Source organism: Chenopodium album, chromosome 21 (genome assembly GCF_948465745.1).
Source record: "Chenopodium album chromosome 21, dcCheAlbu1.1, whole genome shotgun sequence".
NCBI lineage: Eukaryota > Viridiplantae > Streptophyta > Magnoliopsida > Caryophyllales > Amaranthaceae > Chenopodium > Chenopodium album.
In genome coordinates, this window is record NC_137854.1 from 41,253,980 (window position 1) to 41,277,988 (window position 24,009).

The 24,009-nt window shown below is 35.7% G+C and overlaps 3 protein-coding genes across 3 annotated transcripts; 1 reads left to right on the plus strand and 2 right to left on the minus strand.

Annotated features, from left to right (window-relative positions):
• Window positions 1-1,702: 1,702 nt before the first annotated feature.
• On the plus strand, window positions 1,703-11,252 carry LOC145602279 (protein RETARDED ROOT GROWTH, mitochondrial-like). The gene is made up of 7 exons (XM_081658464.1): window positions 1,703-2,135; window positions 3,023-3,134; window positions 3,943-4,102; window positions 6,945-7,093; window positions 7,310-7,461; window positions 10,604-10,718; window positions 10,877-11,252. The coding sequence occupies exons 1-7, from the start codon at window positions 1,822-1,824 to the stop codon at window positions 11,015-11,017; spliced, it is 1,143 nt and encodes a 380-aa protein (XP_081514590.1). The 5' UTR covers window positions 1,703-1,821; the 3' UTR covers window positions 11,018-11,252.
• Window positions 11,253-12,192: 940 nt separating this feature from the next.
• On the minus strand, window positions 12,193-14,526 carry LOC145601764 (uncharacterized protein At5g01610-like). Its single transcript, XM_081657832.1, has 3 exons — window positions 14,254-14,526; window positions 12,805-12,859; window positions 12,193-12,709 (listed from the first exon to the last, which is right to left on the minus strand). The coding sequence occupies exons 1-3, from the start codon at window positions 14,359-14,361 to the stop codon at window positions 12,330-12,332; spliced, it is 543 nt and encodes a 180-aa protein (XP_081513958.1). The 5' UTR covers window positions 14,362-14,526; the 3' UTR covers window positions 12,193-12,329.
• Window positions 14,527-21,055: 6,529 nt separating this feature from the next.
• LOC145600858 (xylan glycosyltransferase MUCI21-like) lies at window positions 21,056-23,731 on the minus strand. The gene is made up of 2 exons (XM_081656712.1): window positions 23,623-23,731; window positions 21,056-22,311 (listed from the first exon to the last, which is right to left on the minus strand). The coding sequence occupies exons 1-2, from the start codon at window positions 23,729-23,731 to the stop codon at window positions 21,056-21,058; spliced, it is 1,365 nt and encodes a 454-aa protein (XP_081512838.1).
• Window positions 23,732-24,009: the final 278 nt, after the last annotated feature.

A 24,009-nucleotide genomic window follows, 5' to 3' on the forward strand; every position in this document is an offset into this window, starting at 1 on the left:
CAAATATATATTAAGAGAAAAACATAGTGTCATGGGTACTTGACACTTGTGATAAGGATATCAAGGAAATAAGAAAGTTGTCGAGGATTATAATTGCGAACTCAAGTTGAAGAAGAGAAATCACACGATCCAAAGAGATATAGAGGAGGCAACCAGCACAATGTCATCAACATACAAAAAACATACATCCCATACTGTCCCCATGAAGATAAATAAATAGAGACGCCTCGCATACATTTACTATTGACAAACTGAAAAGAGAAAAGGTAAGTAGAAAATTATTGTTTAATTAATAAAGGCGAGCTAAGGTAATGCATTACCCAAAAGACCAAATTAAATAGGTCATCAACTCATCATATATTGAAGTTCGAAGATAACCTACTCATTATTCACATGATGAGAGAAAACAAATCATTATAAGACGACAAGGTCCAGAACCAATAAACATAATACTCGCTTTGTCTTGAAATAATTAAGACATTTAAATTTGGCACAAATATCAATACAATAGTTAGACCTTATATATAATTATAAATATTAGCAAATTGATATTTTAAACCTTTGTATTAATATCTATTTAACAACAAATTTCATGATAATTTTTTTTTTAAAAAAATAAGTTACTTAAAATACTATGTTGAGAGTTAAGCCTTGTTTAGTTCACCTTATTTTTACTTATTTCAGAAAAATTAAGTTCAGATCAGATCATCGTTTTATTTGCAGTTTTTTATCGCTATATATTTTTACTTATGTAATTAAAAAAAATAATTCAAATTACATATTAATAAAATACACATTATTACGAATCTAACAAGACCCCACTTGATAAATTTTTTTTCCTTATAGATTATCGTACATTTAAGATTAAAGTTTAGTCATATCAGACAATCAAATCAGACCAAACCACATCAGATTAGACCAGACTGAATCAGATAAGTTTAGATCAGATCAGACCAGATAAGTTAAGATAAGCAAAAATAAGGTGAACCAAATAAGCCCATAATACATGAGTAGCAAAAAAAATAGCCCAACGTATATAAATATAGGATGGAGGGAATGTAAACCCTTCAAAGTAGCTAAAATCGGCCAAGAATCACCCTTCACATGCATTACATATATGCCACATCGCTTGCAGAGGTATTATATGCCACACATCCAAATGCTTATTACATGGTTTGAACACAAGATTTATAAGAAATAAAATAATGTTCTAACCATCTTTACTATACTTTAATTATGTTTCACATACAATCAAAATATAGTAAATACTTTGTATTAAACATTAACTAGTGTATAGTTTGGGTGTTGTCCCGAATTGCTACATTTTTTAGTTGTGCAATTGCTAATTTTTTAAAAGAAATTTAATACTTTTGTAGTATAACATTAATCTGTGTGCAAGATTATAACATAAGTAACAATTAGTTAGATGGTAAAACAATGACTTTTCTTCTAAAACATGGTTATATTATATAGTGCAGATTATACTTCGTATATGTCAAGTAATTTTTGTTGATAATTAAAGTCAAACTCGATGCATCGCCCGAAATACACACTAGTTAATTACTTAATTATAGAAAACCGAAATGAATCTAACAATATCCGACGTACTCCGTAATTATACGAGTATTTAAAGTTTAAAACAAAAGGGGTATATAAGTGGTACTCTATAACTATCTTTGTATGTCTCCCTGTAAAAGTTCCCGCAAAAGAAAATGCCTAAACCCTGAGAAATATCTGGTATAGAGAAGTGTCCTCCATTCTGAAAGGGGGTTGGTTGGTTGATGAACAAACCAGCATTCTCATTCACCAATATCACAGTGAATGGGGAGATGGGCAGCATACCATCTCCTCCGCCGCCTAACATCACTTTCAACCCCATCTTCCATTTCCTCTATCCGCTTCTCTCTTCTGTGTTCTTCTTCAGATCCCAATACCCTTCTATTTCACCGTTTTAGGCCTTTTTCTTCTGCCCCTTCTTCTTCTTATGCTGCTCTTGCGCATGATTATGATTATGGCTTTCGTGATTTTTCCCAGAATTATGTAGATTATAATCAGGATTTTCAATCTCACCCAGATGGGGTTGAAGAAGGAGATGTTTCTAAGATTCCTGTTAAAGCTTTCTTTCTTTCTACTAGGTTTGCCCCCTTTTAATCTTTTAAACTTCTGATTTTTTTTTTTTTTTTTTTTTTTTTTTTTTTTTTTTTTTTTTAAAAAAAAAAAAAATTTATTTTGATTTGTGGGCATTTCGTTGGGTTTATTTGATATGGGTTTTGTGAAACGTTTATTGTATATTGTCCTGTAATTGTTTACTATTAGCTTTGGAGGTTTTGAATCTAGAATAAGACTAATTTAATTAGCTACTGCGAATTTCTACAATGAAAGACTTTTTTTTTTTTTTTTTTTGGGATTTTGTATAAGAAAATTGTGAAACTAGTTTCTTGTTGGACATTTGCTTATTAACATTGTCATGTTGTGTGCATTGTACCTCTTAAAATGTGGTCGATTAACATGTTGAATTTCAGTATTGAGGATTGCATTATCATGTTGTGTGCCTCGTTTTTTCAGCTTTCTTCTTATAGATTTCAATTTGTAATGTAAAAACTAATGTTTAGGAAACTTAAAATTTCTTTTCCTTGGTTAATGTTATTTTTTTAATTTATTAATGAAGGTAAATGTATAAAACACATTTACTAGCAATATGAATACATGAAGCAAAAAAAAAAAAAAAGTAATAAAAGTAGCAATAACTGTTCTTAGTTTGCCCAGAATTTTGATCTTTTGAGAGAGAAGGAGATGCTGTTTGCATTGGGATGTAATTTCACTATAGAGGAGAAGAATAGTTTATTGAAAGTTGTGCTACTCGTTAAAGGACGATATCCCTCTTTAATACTTCGTATGCTTTTTTATTCACTATAACCCTGGTGTGTGCTATTTGGGGCTTGATTTCCTCATGCTCACCTTGGCTTATTGCTATGTTCTGTGGTTTTTATCATTTAGCCTCTCAGAATCATGGTTTTGGCAGTATCAACTTGAGGAGCATGCAGGCAGAGAATTCAGGGAATGTCGTTCCACCAACTTCTCGCACCTCAAATTATGTGACGCTCAGATTTTTTGATATACCTTCAGAAATGATTGTAAGTCGCTTTATGATTTTTTTTTTTTTGTTCCATTCTCATTGAGTTGGCTTTATGCTATTTTCTCTGCTTCGTGTATTTAGTGGTTATAACATCTTGAATAATTGAGCTGTTCACACAAATTCACGTGTGTTCTTCTGTTATTTATGAAACCTTCTTTGTGTAATATATTTGTTTGGAGTTGAATTTTCCTTGTTATTTAGTCCACAGCTGTAGTTTTTTTAAGTCTTATTTGAATAAATAATACGATCTTGTACATTATATCAGCGCAATTCATTGCATTAGAAAAATCTACATGCAACTAAATCTGTCACATCTCTATATCTGACTAAATGAATGACGATTGAAGTCCCCTTTAACTTTTCATCCTTTCTGTATACAATGAGAGAGAACTAGTTAGAGATGAATAATCTAGCATCCTGCTGAAGATGTTAAACATAGGAACAAAAGCAATGTATCCTTACGACTTCTGTTTTTATGATTTGCTCAGCTGTTGAGTTGAGCTTCTAATGACCTCTTTTTAGTCAATTGAACTTGTTAGCAAACTATTGGCGTCCCAGTTTAGCTGTTTAATTTAGGATGTTAAACAAAACATACAGTTAGCATCCAAATAGTTGTAAGTTGGGTGGCACACTAGTGAAGATTTCATTTTACATATTCACACACATCAGCTGGATCCTGTGAAACTATTTGCCAATGGAGTGTGTCCTATATCTTGATGGTAATTGCTTTGTACTTTGTTAAATATAGTCATGTTACTAGTTGCATTATCAAAGGTGAGTTTATATATGCTGCGCCTTTGATTCAGGGCATGAACGTTGAAAACAATGTGATTTGCAACCGTTACATGGTGGTTTTTCAATATGGATCTGCTGTCCTCTTCAATGTTGAGGACCATGAAGTTGATTTCTTTTTGAACATTGCTCGAAGACATGCTTCCGGATTGCTTTCAGAAATGAAGAAAGATGGTAATTTCTTGTGAGAAACTCATAGTTGTATAATGATCTTGAATAAATTAATATATGTGGTCCTGTGGAGTATGGACTTTGATATATCAGCACATCTCTAAAAGAAATTTTAATTTGGTAAGTTACAGTGATTAACTATTGGTATGAGGGTTAAATTTTCCAAAACTCAGAAGTCTTCCTACCTGACTGCAGTTTGTGTGGTAACTTAATGGTGGGATTAGCCTTGTTTACAGGAATAAATTTTAATCATTTGTGGTTTTATTAGATGTTGGAGCTGAGAATAAATTTAGGTTTGAATCTTTCACTGGATTAGATATAGAGGGTGCACATAGGATTGAGTCGGGCATTTGGTTGTAAGGGCTTGAATCTGATATCAGCATATTAAGTTTTTTTTATTGTGCTAATTTCGACCCAATCACAAATCATCGAAGTGAAGTTCTGTGTTTGATTATCTCTAAAACGCTATACGTGTACTCATGGGCTCTCAGTTTGTGGGTCAAATTGGGCTTTGGGAGATAAACGCAGAAATGTTGTGATCTTTGGAAAATTTCAGCCAGAGACCAAGGCTGATCAATACATACATTTATGGCCCAATTCTATAATTGCATTCAACATAGATTGGATCTACACTTCGGCCTCTGATCTTGCTGTGGACACAATAATTTTCAGCAAGCTTATACTTTCATATCTTCTGTTTGATTCATCTGTATATTATAGGTTCCAATTTATCCCTATTACCATGTTGAGACCTCCATCATATGTGAACTCGACAGATTGGCCCTATAATCCACAGACTGGATTTGCTGTACGTACCAGTTAGTTGGATTGGAATTCTATCCAGTGATGTCAGTGGTTCTCATTGTTGTCATAAAGTGAATCTATTGTTAGATTTAATGGACTTTTAAACTGTTAAAAGTACCTCCTCTGTAGAGTTGTGGATATCTGATAAGCTTTACTGACTATTGAATTTGAACAAGAACTCATGCTGTGGGATAAATGCATAGTACACGTTACACCACAATTTTAAATCCAAAGTGAAATTTCAAGAACTGGAAATGCATTTACTCTATCACTAAACCAGTTGAACATGGTGAATTATAAGCCATTTTTATTCAGTCCTGCAGATTAGATCATAATAACTCTTGAATGAGGTATTCAACTCTATGATTGATCCAAAATAAAAACTTTTATTGGCTCTATCTCCTAATTTTATTTAGTTATTTTTTTTATTTTTATTTTTTAAAATTTTATGTATGACGAGAATATAATTTTATTTTTTGGGTTCGGATTTGCAGATATTCCCACTTATGGGATTAAGGCTTTGGTTGATTGATTGATTGGATTCGCATATATGTATCATTGATTTTTTTTTTCCTTAAAAATTTTATTTTTATGAAATGTATCCAATTGTAGCTTCCAATAGGGAATTTAAAGGAATCATATAGGAAACATATCTTATTAAACAAAAATGGTGATACTGTTCCTATGTGTGGCATTTTGGAGGGTAAAAGTGATCCTATCAATTTGTTTTATCCTTGGATAATAAGCCCATGAATTTCGGTCTTTGTTATCGACAAAAGTAAGAATTTTTTTACCTCTAAGCTTAGGCGCTTAGCTCAAATGGCGCATGTTGTGTATAGAAAAGTCGAAGGTGATAGAGGACTTAAGGGTGAAATTTTTATTTTGAGCTAACCAAGGAGTTTTCAAAGAGGACCATGGGAGGTGCATTGAGGTGCAAAAAAGTGTATTGAGGCACATAACTTTTTTTCTAAGTGTGCCTCATGCCCTCTTTGTACCTAGGATCCTAGGCTTTAGGATCGTTATCTCAATCCATCATGCAATGAGGATGAGAATAATGATTCTTTTTGATAAATTGATGTCATAATCTATGGCTTGTAGGGAATTTTTTTTTTTTTTTTTTTAGAATTGAGGAATATCCCAACAAGTACTTATAGACTTTTCTAGCTCAGCTTAGTTTAGGTTTTAATTAGTTTAATTATATAATCTCTTTGTTCCTTTGAGTTCTTCTCTGTAGCTATAGTCTGTATTTCTCTGTAGCAATTGAAACCTAGGATGGAAATTAGTAGAAATTGCTTCCCCTTTTTTTTTTATTTTTTTATATTTATTACTATAAAGATGTGTCTATTGTAGATTAAGTGGACCTATGTAGTAAAAGGGGATTGAGGAGAGTTTTTTTTACCTGCCATGTAATGAATAAAGTGAAGTAGGGAAGAACTCAAAGGAACAAACTTTATAAAAAAAAGGGGAGGATTTTTAATGAATAGAGGTAGTAGAGTTAGAACCCATTATTGATTCAAGGGTTTGATCGAGTAGATTCCCATCTGAAGGTTCCTTGTATATTATTTGCATCCGTTGACAAAAATTGTCCCTCTTTTCGCTGTTGCCTGTTTGTATAATTTGCATTTATGATGAAAATTCTGTTTTGGTGATGACATTGAAAAATATATTGTTTTTTCCCCCTAAGATATTAAAAGCTTATAATCAGTTATCATTTTGGCTTTCTTTCAAAATATATTTCAGCTAGTCAACTAGCAGCTGTATGTCCAATCTTTCATGGAGTCAATGTCATCAATTCAAGTGAAAGGAATTATTTGGCCTCTGATTTCCAGATAGTTGACCAGCTGACTTAGATGAATACAATTGCCTATTTGCCTTTAGTAAGTTATATATCAATGGAAATAGACTATGTTGATATATTCCCAGAATTCCTAATGAAAGATATGTACTAACTTCCACAATTAAAAATACGTAGGTTTCCTTTTAGCATCTTTGTTTTGCTTTGGTTTGACCTCTAATTCTAATGGGCTTCTGTATTATGCAGACTATATGGTAAAGGAGAAGGCTACACTTGCTGAACATATGCAGGGTGGTGCTGACTATATAGTTCTTAGACATCTTGACACTGATGGTATACGCATTATTGGAAGCGTGCTTGGTCAAAGTATTGCTTTAGACTATTATGTGTCTCAGGTGATTCTTCTATCTTTCCTATGCATACAGCTGTACATCCATACATATAAATAATACTTCTCAATACACACACACACACAAATTTCTTTTGTACTATGCACTTTTTTGTATGTAGTCATTTCTGTGAGACACTGTTGTTTCAGTGAGAACCTGGATTCTTGAGGGATTCATTGATTCACAGAAGGACCCACATTGACTTTTTCTTGCATATTTCAGGTTGATGATATGGTCGAAGAATTTGCAGATATAAATCGTGCAATGGAGAAGACTGGAACATTTACAATGCGTAGAAAGAAGCTCTTTCAACTAGTTGGCAAAGCAAATTCAAATCTTGCTGATATCATCCTCAAAGTTGGTCTTTTTGATAGGTATATTCTCGACTAATATATTCTTATATTTGTATGAATGACACGTTGAATTGTGGGTATGCTATGAGTATGCTGCAATTTTAGCAGTTAAATGTCTAAATTTTTCTTACTTTAACTGGACAGATTAATTAATGGATAAGCTGTTAGAATCATTTAGTTTGTTCGTCAACCTCTCAGTTTTCTGTCTACTTTTTTATTATTATTTTTTTTGACAGATTTCTTTACTTAAATTATTGCCAAATTAAATTTGTTGTTTCAATGAATACTACAAGACGGGAGGGTTGAATTGTAGTATGACAGATTTGTCAAACTTTTTGCGGAAATAAAACAAGTAAGCTAAAGGAACTGAAAGTGCAAGAGAAATTTTACGTGGAAAACTCCTTGGCCCTAAATAAGGAGAAAATCCATGACCACCTTGGGATTTTAGGAAAAGAATCTTCACTAGAATAGGGTTAAAGACCTATTACAAACTAAATACTCTAACTTCGAGTTCCTCAACGAATCCAAAGCCCCAAGCAACAAGTCTAGGGATGGCAACGGGTCGGATTCGGAGCGGATTATGCTATATCCGACTCCGACCCTACAGGAAGGAAGTCGGAGGCTTAATCCGACTCTGACTCCGACTTCAATATCCGACCCGACTTAGAGTTTTTTTTTCATTATTCAATATACTTAGAGAAATTGGGCTATTTGGGCCTTTACAACCCACACCCAATGCCACCATGACCCACACAAAAATCCACTATCTATTGGAGTCGGAGTCGGATAATCCGTAAGAGTCGGACATTTGTCGAAGTCAGATATATTTCTCGGATTTTATTTAGGATCCGACTCTGTCCCTCCCTCGACTCGGAGTTGGATTATTTTAACTGAGTCAAACTCGTATTATTTTTTTCTCGGACTCGGAGCGGATTTTTTTTTACCTCGGATTGAGGCGGAGTAGGGTCGGATCCAGACTGGATTGCCATCCCTAAACAAGTCACCCAACTTGTTACTCTTCTCTTCTCTATCTCTTCTCTCTTCTCTCTTTCACTTCTTTTTGTCCTAAACAGAAGTTCACTCAAACTTCCCCATTCTCCAAAAATACAACTCAAAAGTATAAATTCTAGTATAAGAACACTCTATTTCACTAATGTGGAATTGGACTCTTAACTCAATTAAAGAAAGCAAAAGATGAAATCTAATTGAGCAAGGGTGTGTTTTTCCTACTGACTATTCATAGACCAAAAATCGCTTTGGAAAAACTTCTTTGTGCAGCTTATCCATGACGCCACTACTCCAACCCACTAAGAAGAACATGCCCTAAAATTAAGACACGAACTCCTTAATGTGCAAGACTATGATATGGGAAAGATCATGGGGAGTAGGCCGCAAGTTTTGGAAAATTGAAAACAGATTTTATTTTTAAAATGATATTTCGAAAATAGAACAAAATAAAATCCTATTTTTTAAAAAGATAAATTTTAAAAGACAATTGTTTTCCTAAAAACTTGCATTACACAATTCTATCCTTTGGACCAATTCCACATAGCTAATTCAAGTGTAACCTAATTCTTATACTTACATTAATCCTGAAACATAAATAATATTTTAGTCTTCATGTTAATCTGATGACTCCAAGGCTTCTGTCCCTTGAGAGGAACTTCTCTTCTATACTCTGAAGCTTCTGTTCCCTTAGGGGAACCTTCTTTTCTCAAGTCTTCATTTATGAAGCACCAGGTTCCTGTGAGGGAACTCTTCTCTTTTTGGATTGCTTTGTTCCTGGCTATCTTGTTCTTCATGGAATCTTCGCAAGACACTCAATTCTCCTAGTCATTGCAACTGATCACACACTCAAACAATCAAGCTCTTATTAGTTTGTAAATAAGTTAAGTTGTGTCATCATGGAAATCTTAAGGTCAACAAAATTGAATGCTAGTTGAAAGCTAGAGGGCCTAACATTTGGTTGGGAACATTCTTAATAGAACTTTTGGTCTGTAACATTTGTACGGTAGCAAAATTTGTGCTATCACCCTCCAACTAAATGGGATGGATTCAGGATTTTAAGGGGAGGAACTCAGAGGAGACTTGAGAATTTCAGTGCTTCGCTTGAGTATGGATTCTACTTCTTCTGAGTTTTATTGTATAGAATTTTGATCTGAAAGTGGGAGGATATTTTGCCTCGCTTAGGATGTCTGAACTTCCCTAATACAGTAGTCAACAATGAATGTACTCTGTACTTCATAAGATAGCCTATCTTTATCAGTAATGTGTCACTAGCGCAGCTCAAAAGTTGCATGATGTTATGTCATCGGGGAGAAGTGTAACATAGGTACTTATTGGGTTGATTGGGCAATTATCTACTATTCACAGAAAGGGTAAGCAGCAGTTGAGTTCCAATTATAGAAATAGTTGATAGTAGAAATCCAACAGGTTGAGGAGAAAGAAAGGTTGGCAATTTGAAGTTTGAACTTGGTTTTCTAAAAAAGAGATAGTATAATCAGGATTGTACAGAATTCTCGTTCGACTGTTTGAGGCTATGATACAATATTACTACTATTTTTGGACTGAGGGAGTATGTGAACATATTGCTTGCAATTATATTACTGAAACACTAGTCCAAAAACTTATTTTCTGAACATTACAGTATGGCTATATTCAACAGAAACCAGGAGAGGTCTAGATTTCAAACAATGGTCATGGCTTACACCTTTCTTACTATTTCCCAATTGTCACTACTCACTAGTGACTATATGCCTACAATTACCTAGATAAGTGTATACTGATTCTCAAATCCTCCTTATTTAATTAAAAAAGAATCGCCAGGAGGAAATCGTTCGGAGGACCTACTTTTAGCTTTGTAAGAAATCTAAACTACTAATTCTTATGACTTTTAGCACACTATACACTACAAGATTACTTTGTCTCTTAAAATCCTAGAATGAAATTTCTAGGCATTGTATCCACTGTTGAGAGCTTTATAGAGTTTTTGCTTGTTCTGGACAAGATTGTATTGAAGTATAATAGCATGGATTTATCCACTCAGATATAATTATAGTCAAGAGACTTCCAGTCACACTATCAAACTGATTGCTGCCTACAGTAAGTACATTTTTGTATTCATGGAGCCATTCATTTTTGTTTCTGTTTTTATAATTCTCAGATCAGAGATTGCTTGGAGAGAAGCGAAATATGCCGAAATAAATGAGTATCTTCGAGAAGAATACGAGGTCACTCAGCGTTTTGGAAATCTTGACATCAAGTTGAAATTTGTTGAGGTATGATGTTTACTTCATCAGGAAAAACAGTTGGGTTAACAAACTGGTCACTAGGACAGTGGACAGTAACTACATTTAGTTTTTGAGATACAAGTGTTTCATATAATTGTTTTGAATTGTTTGTTAAAAGTTTCTGTTTTCTCTCTGGGATTTTGCAGCACAATATTCATTTCCTTCAAGAAGTCCTTCAGAATAAAAAATCAGATCTATTGGAGTGGTGCATCATCATCCTGTTGAGTATCGAGAATGTAATTTCAATTTGTGAGATTATACGGGATTCAGCAGCTGGCTCTGTGTGACCTGCTGGCAGAAAATAAATTTTTTGGCAGCAAGCAATTTTGCATGGTTTTTTTACTTGATTCTTTATTTATTGTATCCAACTATACCAAAGGAAATCCTACATGTTTCAACTACTGGTGCAACATCAGTGAATCAGGAATAATACTTACTTCGTATTGATAGATTATTCAAATGCTTTTGTACATATGAATTCATAATGTCCTATCTGATTGCCAGCCTTGTAGAGTTTTTTCAGCCGTAAATTGCGATTTTATGATTTTCTCTGCTAGACTAGATGCAGAAGATCTCTGTTGCTGGATTAATAAACTCGAGATTTGCCAAGGTTCAGTAAAATTCACAAATTTAATTACTAGTATGCCATTTTGGATGATTTAATTCACTATTACTTTTAAGCTCTATTTTATTCAAAAATTTCATTTCAGCAGAATACAGATTTGCAAAGAGAAACTAAGAAAGTTTGTCACGGTGTGATCTGCATATTGGCTTGGTTGCTTGGGAAATACAAGAGCGTGGGAACTTTTGTATGGTGATGATGATCACAAGTTCACAACCTGTTAAAGAGGTTTGGGGGTTCAGAGGGCCTGCAAAGGTACTCTCGGGGTCATGGATGTGCTCCAAGCTAACCATATTCGGAGTTCAAGTGCCTGTTCAGTGTGTGGGGAGAGCCGTGAGACAGTCATAAATGCCCTGCTCCACACTGAGACAGTCATAAATGCCCTGCTCCACTGTAAACACGCTGTTCAAATCTGGAATCACAGTGCTTTCATTATTGTACTGATTGATGCACCACAATCGTCTTTTAGAAACCTCTTTAGCAGGCTAGTGAGTAAAATTGACAAAGCTCAGCTTCGAACTTTTGCTAGTCTTGCGTGTGCGGCCTAACATTGTCGCAAGAGAGATCCGCATTGTGTCGAAGTTATGTATACAGCTTTGCATTATTTTTCTCCAAGTTGTCATGTTATTATTTGCTAAAAGTCTACCTTGGTTGATGCCCTTAAGTGGTTCTCAAATACATCTTAATATAGTAGCACATGCTTTTACACTGCATCCAGCAATCTCTCCAGTTTTCCTCTCAAGAGTATGGTCTCCTAGAGTCTTAGACTTCTAACTGCATTTTTACCTTAACTTCAAGAAAAGAAAAAAAAATGATTGTTATGAGGAATCAAGAACAAGATCATGTAATTATATATTAATATATATATTGTGAAGCACCAACATTTAGTACAACGTGGGGATTGAAGAATTAGAAAATTATAGACCAAAATCATTTGCTTGGCCATACAATGGTTAAATTTCAAGGATCCTACAAGCTTAAAATTCTTCTACTCTACGAGCAAAATGAGGCGAATCATAGCCATCTCTCGGTCTAGATTTCTTCACTCCTGCGGTTATCCATACTTTGTCAGATTTAGTGCCCTCAACACCCATACTTGCAACCTTAACCCACACCAAGACCTTGGTCTTTATTCCTTCAATGCCCATCATCTTACCTCTCAGCAAGATAGCTTTGACTCGTGTAGCATACCTCAAAACTGTTGAGTCCTTAAAACTCACCTCGCAAGGGTGGGGTAAGTATACTATTAGCTTTGCTTTTGTCTCATCAAACTCAAAGCAAGTTATGTTCTCGGGAAAGAGGCCCGTTGGTAGGTTGTACTCTCTCAAAAGTTCGGGTAAGCTTTTTGAAGGCTTTCCTGCATAAACAAGGCAAGACCATATTAATGAGATAATAAGTCAGATAGTGTCAATGAGTAAATTCATTCAAGAGCAAAGAGCATTTATGCATTACCCTTTAATTTGTTGAATAACCATTTTGCCTTCTCTTCTACTACATTTGAGACTGTCTGCAGAAACACGAAATTTCAAAACAGCATCAGCTAGCAGCATGGAAATGCTGAATTTAAACTAAACCATTCGCATCAGGTGATCAGGCATCAAAAGGAAAAAGCCATTAAAAGCAAAATGGAGTTTACAAAAATTTCCCCTTTTGACCAGTTCGGCAGGAGACTAGGAGGTGATACATGGTGGTGATGGAAATGAATTTGTATGTAAATCTATAAGGACAGTCTTGTGTGTTGTGCCCATGCTATTGTAAACAGTAGTTCACCCCACCTAAAGTATCCCTTGTTCTTCATATATATTTTTTTATCATATCCATTCAGTGGTATGTCGCTTAAATTAATCTAGCCTCATACAGGGTGGTATAAATGTGTGTCATGTCTAATGAAAGCAGTTGTAGTTCTAAGCAATCAGACTGATACAAAATTACGAACTACAAAGCTCATGCTTCTCTTGCTTCATCCAATCAACCTCAACACCACCATGACACAGTTGACCAATGTAACTTACAAAAATAACCATTTTACAATGTGCCATGGAAATTTAGAAATGTAAGACGCGAGGATTAACAACCTTGTCCGTTGTAAACATTCATTTTCTGTTTCATTGCTGTGGGACACACATCTTATGCAGGCTTGAAACACCATGACAAGTCAATACAACATACAAAAGATGGTAAGCAATAGCTTTCATAAAAATTTCAAAGTATACATGGTCCTAACCTGTATAGAATCAAGCCGAAATCTGTCATTGTTTCAATTAAAGAGTTTAGGGTATTTTTCTAGGAGGAGAAAAAATCAGAATACAGAACATGTTTGGGATAGAGATTTTATATGGAGGAAATGGATTATTTAATTATTGTTTGGTATGAGAGGTGTAGTAACACACTACATTTTGTAAGGGTAACCATAACATACTCTTTTTCCTTGTTATTTTCCTATATTCATAACAAACATGCACTAAAATCAGTAGAAATTAATCAAAACTGCAGACCTCTATCTAATTTGCATAAAGTTAAATTTCAATTCTCAACATTTTAAAGCGCATTGAGAATTTCAAAGGGCAACAATGTAGACGAGATTCAATCCTAGGTTTGGGTACCCTCAAAGGGGGAAAGAAGCCATTACATTGCTTAAAAAAAATTCAACAAAAGTCCATTTAATTTCTTTCCTAATTTTAAAATACATCTTCCACAAATCAAACAATAAACCAAAATTTGCAATAATTACAAAAAATGCAGTAAAAATACTATACTCAAGTTCCATAATCACACATAATCTACAACAGATCTTACAAAATTAACAACAAAATGCATCACAATTTCACAAATAATTAAATGCAAAAGGTATAAAATAATTGAAGAAGATAAAATTGAAGAGGGAAAGATGAAGGAACAAACAGAGAGTTCTTGGGAGATGTCAATGAGTTCTTCCTTGGCCTTCTTGGTAATCCAGAAGCTTCCTGCCGCAGACTTAATGCTCCCTACTTTGGTGAGTGCTTTCTCCATTGTTTCTCTCTCTAGAAATGGTTGAGGAACTGGAATCTTAGAGAGAGAAAGTAGAGTGAGAGTGTGGAAAGAGAAGTGAAGATGAAGAAGAAGCCTCTGTCTTGCCGGCTACTTGTTGTTTTGAAGAGAGAGAGAGAGAGATGAGTTGCACTGGAGACTGATGAGTGGGGACAAACATTCCCAGCTGTTGCACACATTCCATGATCCCAAAGTAAAATTTTTGTAAAAAAAACAAATAAAGGAAAATGGTAGGAGCTTTTAGCTTATTTTGTCCAATTAGAGATTTGATTAATTAAATAAACTAATTTGAGTGTTTGGTAAATAGCTTATTAAAAGAGTGTTTTTAGTTCAAAAAAGTCTTTTAAAAAAGTCATTATAAGAGCTTTTTAAAATTAGTTTTGATCAATTAGCCTTTTGGCTCTTAAATATACAAAAACAGCTAATACTTAACAGTTATTTACCAAACACTTTTACACAATTAGCTTTTTAGGGATTATGGTCTAAAATCACTAAATTACCTCTGGATCGCTGAGATTAATCGTGTCCTACACTCCTATTGTGTTCATTTTCAACAATTTGGTACTTTTTTCCTCTTAACTTTGCTTTGCATTGCACTTTTGAAAAAAGTGAGAAATAGAGGAGCAGAAGTAACTTTTTAAAAGAGAGGAGTTAATCAGTAAGGCATGATTCCAATTGCTGCTTCAAACACAAATTTCAGCATCACACAATCTCACGTTGGCTAAATATGATGTGCCAATTATATTACAGAATCACCAGTGAGCATTTTTCAACATGGTGGACTCAACTTATTAAAAGCCCCTTGGGCCTTCACATGCATTTTTTTAATCATCTAAAAATGATGTTCCCTCCATTACCAAAAGCCTTTTCCATTTTGATTGTACACGTTTATAAAATTTAAGATATATTGTAAGTTGCACATTAGTAAAAAGTAAGGCATTTAAGATTTATTATAAGTTGCTCATGTTGGAGTAATTGCGATTCTAGTAATGCAAATCGGAGATTTACCAAGTGAGTGTACGAGGAGTTAACGAGGGAGTGATATGTGCAAGCTAAAGATCTAGCGAAGGAGCTATAGCTCTAGCAAGGATAGATAGCTTTGGCAAGGCCGAGCTATAGCTCGGGTAATAGAGAGCTATAGCTCGCTGCTGCTCGTGGTCGCTGCAAGGCCGAGCTATAGCTCGGATACGAGAGAGCTATAGCTCGCTGGCCATGTGCTTGCGACAGGGGCGAGCGAGAGCTCGAGCGATAGCTCGCACGCTAGCTCGCTGCCGTAGTTGCTCTCTGCTAGGCCGAGCGATAGCTCGCTCGACTGCGAGCGAGAGCTCGGTCGATCAGTTTGCTTTTGGGCGGTGGGCTTGCGTGGGCTAAAAGACATAATTTCTTGGCTTGTTCTTTACTCCATTATATTCATATAAATACCCTCATACCCCAAAATCAATATACGTTAATTTCATTATTGAAAATAACCAAAACACAGAAACACAAACCCACCCTTTGAGATCTGAACAGTTCTTGAGCAATTCCAACCTTTGATTCGGGTACACGAATTGCAAAGGTCGTTGTGTAAAACTTGGGGGGCGTGCGTCATCGGAAAACCTGTACCGGTGGTGGCGTATTTCGCTTCTAAGTCAGTGGGTTCCAAACCACGGCACAACAGAAGGAGGACAGGTCTATGTTTCGAGTATGGCGATCGAATTTGCTCCAAGGGAAGTTCTTGATTTGTCTATTATTATTCATGGAATCAACAGGTATTTTTCCAACAATTTAGAAGCGAAATAATATTTAATTATACTGTTGATTTCTTGAATTTGAAGATTGTCTATATTTGACGATATTCAAGAACCCTAATTCATGAAGACTATAAAATTTGGTCAACGGAATATTATTTGTGTATCTCCGGTATCGTGATGGAATTTATAATGGAAGTCCGATTCTATTTGTATAAAATTAGTTTTAATTAGAGACTCTTGCGATTAAGATCAAGACGGGTCATGCGTTTCTCAAAGATTTGATCTTGTGTTTGTTCGACGTAAATTTAAGGAAGTTTAATTCTTTATCATCTGAGACTACCAATCTAGTGGACTTTATGTCAGCATGAATTAAAAGGGAAAAACCGGAAATTTCCATTGAAGGGTCGGTGGAAGCGGTGCAATTCAAGGAGCTTATTATTTATTTGGTATTACCTAAAGTACGGTTGGAGTATCAAATCAAATGGCATTACATATGGCTTCGCTATTTAATTATAGCAAGGAATAAAATGGACTAGTGTCAGACATGTTATGATTGAAGAAATTTGTGAGTTCATGTGCTAATCAACAGATGCAATGGGTAATCTTGAGGAAGTCTGCGGGTAGCTCGTGCCAAGTTTGGTAGAGTGTGTAACAAGAAGTTTGAGATGTGTGGCCATGCGAGTAGCGGACACCAGTCAAGAGTGATCAATGTCACATAGATGTCGTAGGCCGTAAGGGTTGAACAAGCTAAGTTCCTTCTCAACTTATTTGATTACCTCATGTCTAGAAGTGGCCGGGTTTTCTCCATGCTTGATAGCAGAAGTGAAAGGTATGATTTGACAAGGACTAGTAAAGTTATGCTAGTCTAAATGTTATGAACTCCACATAAGGTAAGAATAGAAAGTAAGTTTCTTTGTCTTAATTATAGCTTATATATACTGTGTTTTTGCTATGTGGGGTTAGCCTTATAGTTGTGTTGTTCACCCAAGTTGTAGTTGTCTTCCCTGAAACGTTGACAGGGTCAAGTTTTATTTTCACAAGGTGTATGATGTGAGGGTTTTCTAGCTATGAAGTTTATTCAGTAAAGTACATTTCATATGGCATGTGTGACCAGTATGTATATGTGTGGGTGACGTATAAGTTGAACTATGAGCTATGTATGTAAGTCTCTATGACTTTAATTTGACGGTTGATGTATGTGAAGTTTCTCAAGTACAATGTATATCATGTATTAACTTATTAACCTTGGTTGATCATGTCGATGCTTTTGTCTCTAAGCTTTAGTCTGGCCAAGTAGTTGAAGAGTGGATCAACTAAGGTAAGCATAATGGTTAAGGCTTGAACTAGTTGAGTTCCGTCTTATGTTTACTTTCTTCTTGAAAGGTTTAGATGGATTGAATTCTTGGTATTCTAGTAATGGTGGATAGGAATCCGAAACCATGTAAATAGACCATGTTAAATGCTACCTGAACTAGTTTTGAAGAGAAGAAGCATGTTAGTTTGAAAGTAAGCTCTTGTTGAGTTTTATGTGCTTGAGGTTTATGTCTTGCCTTGCCATGATATGTCTTTCAGTAGTAAGTTTCTTTCAAAGAAATTGAAGGGTGTTTGTTTACATTGAAAGGAGGTTGAAGGTAAGATATTGTATTTTAACAATATACATGTAAGTTTGGTATTGACCCAATTTTGTTACTCACCTGTGTTATGAGTTTGTCTGTTTTGCAGTAAGGTTGTGTAAGCTTCCTAGCATGATTGACTAATGATCATAGGGTTTGTTGTTGATACAATCATATGAGACAACTCAAGGTATGAGGAATAACCTTCATATATTAAATTAACTTTTGTGGTTAATGTGGTGAGTGGACTAGACAAGTCATGTGGGGGTCAAGTGTCTTAATTTAATCTATGCCAAGATGAAAGTACGAAATGATGAGATGAGTGGTGAGATTCTGGATGGTAAGATCATTGAATCGACCAAGGTATGTATCGAACTCATTCTCACTATGTAGAGAATTTAATATGATGAATATGTTGATCATGTTAAAAACCAGATTTATTGGGTGTGAATTAGCTTTGATGTTTGATTCAATATGCTAATGATTTGCAAATATTTTGGTTTAAGATTTTATTCTTGACATGATGTAGCTTTGCAGAAAGGAATTTGTTCGTTCACTTAATTTGTCTAGATAGCATTGTCCAATCGTTGTTGGAGTTGGAGTGATGCAGTGGACAAAGGTTAAGTAAATAACAAAGCTTATGATTACCCTGCCAGTGTATGTTTTACAGGTTGATGGGTTGTACTTTGTTTGAGTTAATTGCAAAGCAAGTGTGACGCACTATCCGGTAGGAAGCAAAGATCATTGCTATTTAGGGATGATAAGTGTCAAGAATATAAGTTATTGCAAAGTGAACTATGGAAGTTTGTCCGTTGTGGGGGCAAGTTGATCCTCAAGTTCTCTACATTATTTTCTCAAGTGTCTTTGTGTGTGTTGATAGGAACTACGAAGGTAGTTACCTAGTAAGACAGAGCTTGTGGAAATGGTATTCTGGTGAGAGTATGTAAAAGCAGGAAGAGTCAAGCAGTTCCTTAAAAAAAAGGATGGAGCACAAGTAAGTGCTTGGTCGTCTAAGGAAATGGTGTTTTAAAACTCCCATGTGGTTTTTCATTCCAGTGACGAAGTGTCAGATAATGAGTCTACGCAATTGAGGTATCTGGTTCGGTAACCCTCTAATTTTTATGGTTATGAGATGCCTTGCTAGACCTATTGCTTGATATTAACAGGTTGAGTTTTAGTGTCCATGACCCAGGTTGGGTGGTCAGATAAGACAGTTTACATGGATGCACCGATGTGCTTTTAACTTGAACTTTTGTTCTAATTGAGTCTGGAGCCTAGTTTGGTTGACTCATTGTTGTTTTACACTGTTGGTGTATGTTGAATCTAACTCTTTTTGAGTGGTTTTTTTGACCAGGTGATTCAGAGACAGGCTGAGTGTGGCTCTTAATGTCATTTGTCCAGATATTCTTTGAATAGGACTGATAATGACGCCGACGTAGAGGTTGAGCATACTCTTAATACCTTTATCCCGGTAATCAAGAGTGAGGAGTGATGGTGGTCTTAAGTGACCTGGACTGTCAGCTCTAAAACTGCTTGAGTAGGGAATGTGCAGTGAAAGGTACCGAAGAGATAGGTTGAGCGTAGCTCTTAATGGCTCTAGCCCAGTCGCTCAAGAGTAGGGAGTTATAGTGATCTTAAGTGATCAGGAACTATTAGCCCAGATACTACTTGAGCAGGGACCGATAGAGACACCGAAGATGAGTGCATCTTGCCCGAAAGCTCGTTAAGCTGCGGCTAGATGGTGCACTGTTGAGTGCATCTTGCTTGAAAGCTCGTTGAGCTGCGGTTAGATGGTGCACTGTTGACTGATGGAGGTTGAACTTAAATGTTCTTAATGTTTAGTTCCATTGCATAAATAGTCCTTGGATTTGCAAGGTGCATGTGAAGGTTCACATGTCTGCATGAATAGTCCTTGGATTTGCTGGGAATGCTGAGAACACCTACGTGGGTACGAAGAGTGGCGCTCTTCAAGGGAGGATTGGGCGTGATCCTTCTGAAGTACTCATGAGATCCCAAGTGTAGCCAAGATTTGCGGAATTGCTTAAGCTCTAAAGTCAAGGTATGTGTTTACAAGGTCCCTTCTTCGCTCCTAGGAATTCAAATCTTAGGATATTCACTACGGAAGTGTTGAAAACCTTGTGCACTAATGTGTTAGTTCAAATCTTCGGATACTAGCATTTAAGTACTAAGACTTTCATTTACTGTTCAGATTTCATGATCTTCTGTCCGTTTTGCATTAGTGGGGGATTGTTGGAGTAATTGCGATTCTAGTAATGCAAATCAGAGATTTACCAAGTGAGTGTACGAGGAGTTAACGAGGGAGTGATATGTGCAAGCTAAAGATCTAGCGAAGGAGCTATAGCTCTAGCAAGGATAGATAGCTTTGGCAAGGCCGAGCTATAGCTCGGGTAATAGAGAGCTATAGCTCGCTGCTGCTCGTGGTCGCTGCAAGGCCGAGCTATAGCTCGGATACGAGAGAGCTATAGCTCGCTGGCCATGTGCTTGCGACAGGGGCGAGCGAGAGCTCGAGCGATAGCTCGCACGCTAGCTCGCTGCCGTAGTTGCTCTCTGCTAGGCCGAGCGATAGCTCGCTCGACTGCGAGCGAGAGCTCGGTCGATCAGTTTGCTTTTGGGCGGTGGGCTTGCGTGGGCTAAAAGACATAATTTCTTGGCTTGTTCTTTACTCCATTATATTCATATAAATACCCTCATACCCCAAAATCAATATACGTTAATTTCATTATTGAAAATAACCAAAACACAGAAACACAAACCCACCCTTTGAGATCTGAACAGTTCTTGAGCAATTCCAACCTTTGATTCGGGTACACGAATTGCAAAGGTCGTTGTGTAAAACTTGGGGGGCGTGCGTCATCGGAAAACCTGTACCGGTGGTGGCGTATTTCGCTTCTAAGTCAGTGGGTTCCAAACCACGGCACAACAGAAGGAGGACAGGTCTATGTTTCGAGTATGGCGATCGAATTTGCTCCAAGGGAAGTTCTTGATTTGTCTATTATTATTCATGGAATCAACAGGTATTTTTCCAACAGCTCATTAGTAAAAAGTAAGGTGCATGTCGTGCAATTCTAATTTGTGAGATAGCGCTACACATATTATTAAAGAAACATAATCAACGTTGATTAACTTTGACCTTCAAATAAAAACACATGAATTATTGAAGTGAAATCTATCATCATAGGAGCTATGGGGTGAATAATGTTAGCAGCACTAAAATCTCCCATAACAAAATTTAAAAATTTGCAGCTCAAAAAATTGTAAGAGAAGAGTTTTTGTATTATAAATTGGGATAAATAAATAATTTTATCTAAGCTAGCCACTATTGTCTATAAACCTCTTAGCTTTTGAATATGCAATTTCTATATACGTCCTAAACCTATTTAAATCCAACGTAACATCTTGACCCTTGAGGTATATACTATCTAAAGCAGACCAATTTCCTCTAATAATTAAATTCGGATTTGTTACAATTTTATGGTTTAACCCATATTTCTCAGCCAAGCTACTCTCCTTAGCTCTTATCATGTATTCTACATACTCAAATTTCAAACTATGTGCCAAATTCTTGAAGTATGAATCCGCCAACCACTCATTGCCAAGTGGCACGATCTGAATGAGCACCGAACCCGGTCGAAGGAAGAGTGAGTGTGTCAGGGCAGCACCATGCACTCCTATCATTCCATGACTTTCGTTGATGAGTTTATATGCATCACACAAATATGTAAATTTTGTTGGTTGAAATAATACAACATCAAAACCTGCCTTTTCCGCGGCCTTAATTATTTCGTGTTGGTTCAATATAACACGACCCACTTTTCCTGTACGGCTCATAAACACAAGCCTAGGTTTGCCCTCCTTTAAAGGGGGTGGTGGTGTAGCATGACATTTGCTATAAGCAATCTCTAGCAAGGAACGAAAGTCGAGAAATGATGACTTATGGTACGGGTGATCATTAGGTAGTATGGTCATCGGACCATGTGATATGAGTCCTACTGCGACTGAGGGGAAGCAATGAGTAGATGTTTGGTTGGCAAGGTTCACGATACCATGTTTTGTGAAGGCTTTTAATAAGACCTCATACTTGCTATACCACCAATTGGTAAAATCCGCGATAACAAGTGTGACATCTTGGTCAGGGAAAAGGGTGTTGATGGTTACATAGAGAGGTATAATACCATCGTTGAAATCATGGAAGAAATTACCGGTATAACCACTAACACTGAATACTAAGGCCGGGGATTCATGATAGATTTCACAAGGTTTATCAATTGATGTAGTTGTAAGAGTAATTTCACTTACTAGTGACATGGTGAAATTCTCCCATTTTCGAGGGTATGGACGAACTTTCTCCATCAATGTAGGCTTAGTAGTTGAGTTATGAGAGTGAGATCCATGAGTGAAAAATGTAGTTGAGTTAGAGTCTAGTATGGTTGGACGGTTGAGGAAACACCAATCATAGTTGTCATGGGTTCGGTCACATATGATAGGTTCACCTTGTAGTGATTGGATTAATGCCCATGAGCTTGCCAATGAACCGTTGCTTGTTTTTGATGCCAATGCCTCCTTCCCTAGAGTTGTTAAAAAAATGAAACTGAATCAATATCAACACGCTAAGTTGTTAGGAGTTACTGAGTACCAACAAGTTTATACGTGTCAAACAAATATGTAAATAACACATGAGTGACCTAAGCTATAAATAATAACAGGGTACTCCGTAGTAACTACTTAATAATTACTTTGATTTAAATAGTATCTTATTTGAATATTAAATTTAGTCAACCCAACCCAAATTTAGCCAAACTGAAAAAAAAAACATGAATTGAAATTGACCCAATATTGAATAATTTTTTTATCCTAATAATCACATTGAACCGAACTGGAATTAACTTGAACAAAAGTCATCCGGCCAATCCGAAAATTAACCTAGTCAAACCCATTTAGAACCCGATATAAATTAATTTGAACTGAATATAAATCGATCGGAAGTGACTTGACTCAAACACGACCCTGACTCTACAGATATTGACTTGAATGGAGGAGACTTAAAATGTTCCGAACTAACCCAACTTAACGTGAGCCAAACCAGACTCAATCTTATCACCTGAATTGTCACCTCTCAATAAATGATGATTAAATAAGCTGCCATTTGGTAATTAGTCACTAGCGCACATGGCACATTATATGCACACATTATATATTGCAATTGAGATTAGAGATGTTGTACACACTGCAAATCACGATCTTTTCCACATTGTAAACGACATACCAATTGAGCTGTGGCGCCTGTCAGAATAATTTTCTAAATTAAATTGTCAGGATATTAAGGAGTAAATATAGGCGAACTCTCGGAAGAATTTTTGTATATTGACAAATAATTTGTGTAGCTTCGCTTTCCTAGTCAAGTTTTTTGGCTAAGGAGAGTGACTAAATTAACTAATGACCGTATTCCCCAAACTCTTAACTTTTTGTTTAGTTCTCATCATGGAGTACAATACGAAGCTATATTGGATAATGTACCGATAATAAGGCACATTAAAGTATATCAGATTTGTTTTTGGTTATAATGAGTTAGCAATACACTAATACATAGTGAATTAATCTGTGAACTTATATAGAACTTTATTGATGTGTGTTTGTAGACATTACTCCAATTTTGTATACTTTTATTGATTGCTAATTTATTTTCTCGGAATTTCACTTAATTAAGTTGAGCAGAACAAAGTCTTATTAGATTATATATTTAAACAAAACAAAAGTATATTGAGTTGAATCTCATTGTACCGCACATTCTAACAAAGAAGATCTTCTATGCCATTGCTTGTACATAAATGCGAAATTGAAAAGTTGAAATGAAAATAATTGTAATGTATGGTACATACCTTGGTTTGTTGGTGAGGTAATTCTAAATATGAGCATTAGAGAAATTTGGACGGCAACAACTAACATGAAGGCAAAACATAGTTTCTCTATCCTTCGTGTTTGCTTCATTTATACCGATGGATTCACAATTCTGAAAGCAAATTAATCAAACAGAAAATTTTTCAACATTCCCAGTGAAAAATGATGGACAGATAAACAAGCTAATGTTCTAGCTCATACATATACAATGTCACAATATTAAGTAATAATATATATTTACTAATTAATCACCAAAAGTCAACAAATTGTTTGAAAGAAAAACGTTAATGGTGTAATTATATTTAATGTAATAAATCTGCTAGTGATACTACCTTCGAAAAAAAGGTAGGATTTGGATTCCATAGATT

What these genes read in the sequence shown, in the direction of transcription:
- LOC145602279 (XM_081658464.1), top strand. Translation starts at nt 1,822, where the DNA reads ATGGGGAGATGGGCAGCATACCATCTCCTCCGCCGCCTAACATCACTT. An exon ending in ATATACCTTCAGAAATGATT is followed by an intron (nt 3,135 to 3,942) that starts GTAAGTCGCTTT and finishes CCTTTGATTCAG; the next exon opens with GGCATGAACGTTGAAAACAA. An exon ending in AAAGTTGGTCTTTTTGATAG is followed by an intron (nt 7,462 to 10,603) that starts GTATATTCTCGA and finishes TATAATTCTCAG; the next exon opens with ATCAGAGATTGCTTGGAGAG.
- LOC145600858 (XM_081656712.1), bottom strand. Translation starts at nt 23,731, where the DNA reads ATGAAGCAAACACGAAGGATAGAGAAACTATGTTTTGCCTTCATGTTA. An exon ending in TACCTCACCAACAAACCAAG is followed by an intron (nt 22,312 to 23,622) that starts GTATGTACCATA and finishes TAACAACTCTAG; the next exon opens with GGAAGGAGGCATTGGCATCA.
- LOC145601764 (XM_081657832.1), bottom strand. Translation starts at nt 14,361, where the DNA reads ATGGAGAAAGCACTCACCAAAGTAGGGAGCATTAAGTCTGCGGCAGGA. An exon ending in ACATCTCCCAAGAACTCTCT is followed by an intron (nt 12,860 to 14,253) that starts GTTTGTTCCTTC and finishes GTGTTTCTGCAG; the next exon opens with ACAGTCTCAAATGTAGTAGA. An exon ending in GTTATTCAACAAATTAAAGG is followed by an intron (nt 12,710 to 12,804) that starts GTAATGCATAAA and finishes TTGTTTATGCAG; the next exon opens with GAAAGCCTTCAAAAAGCTTA.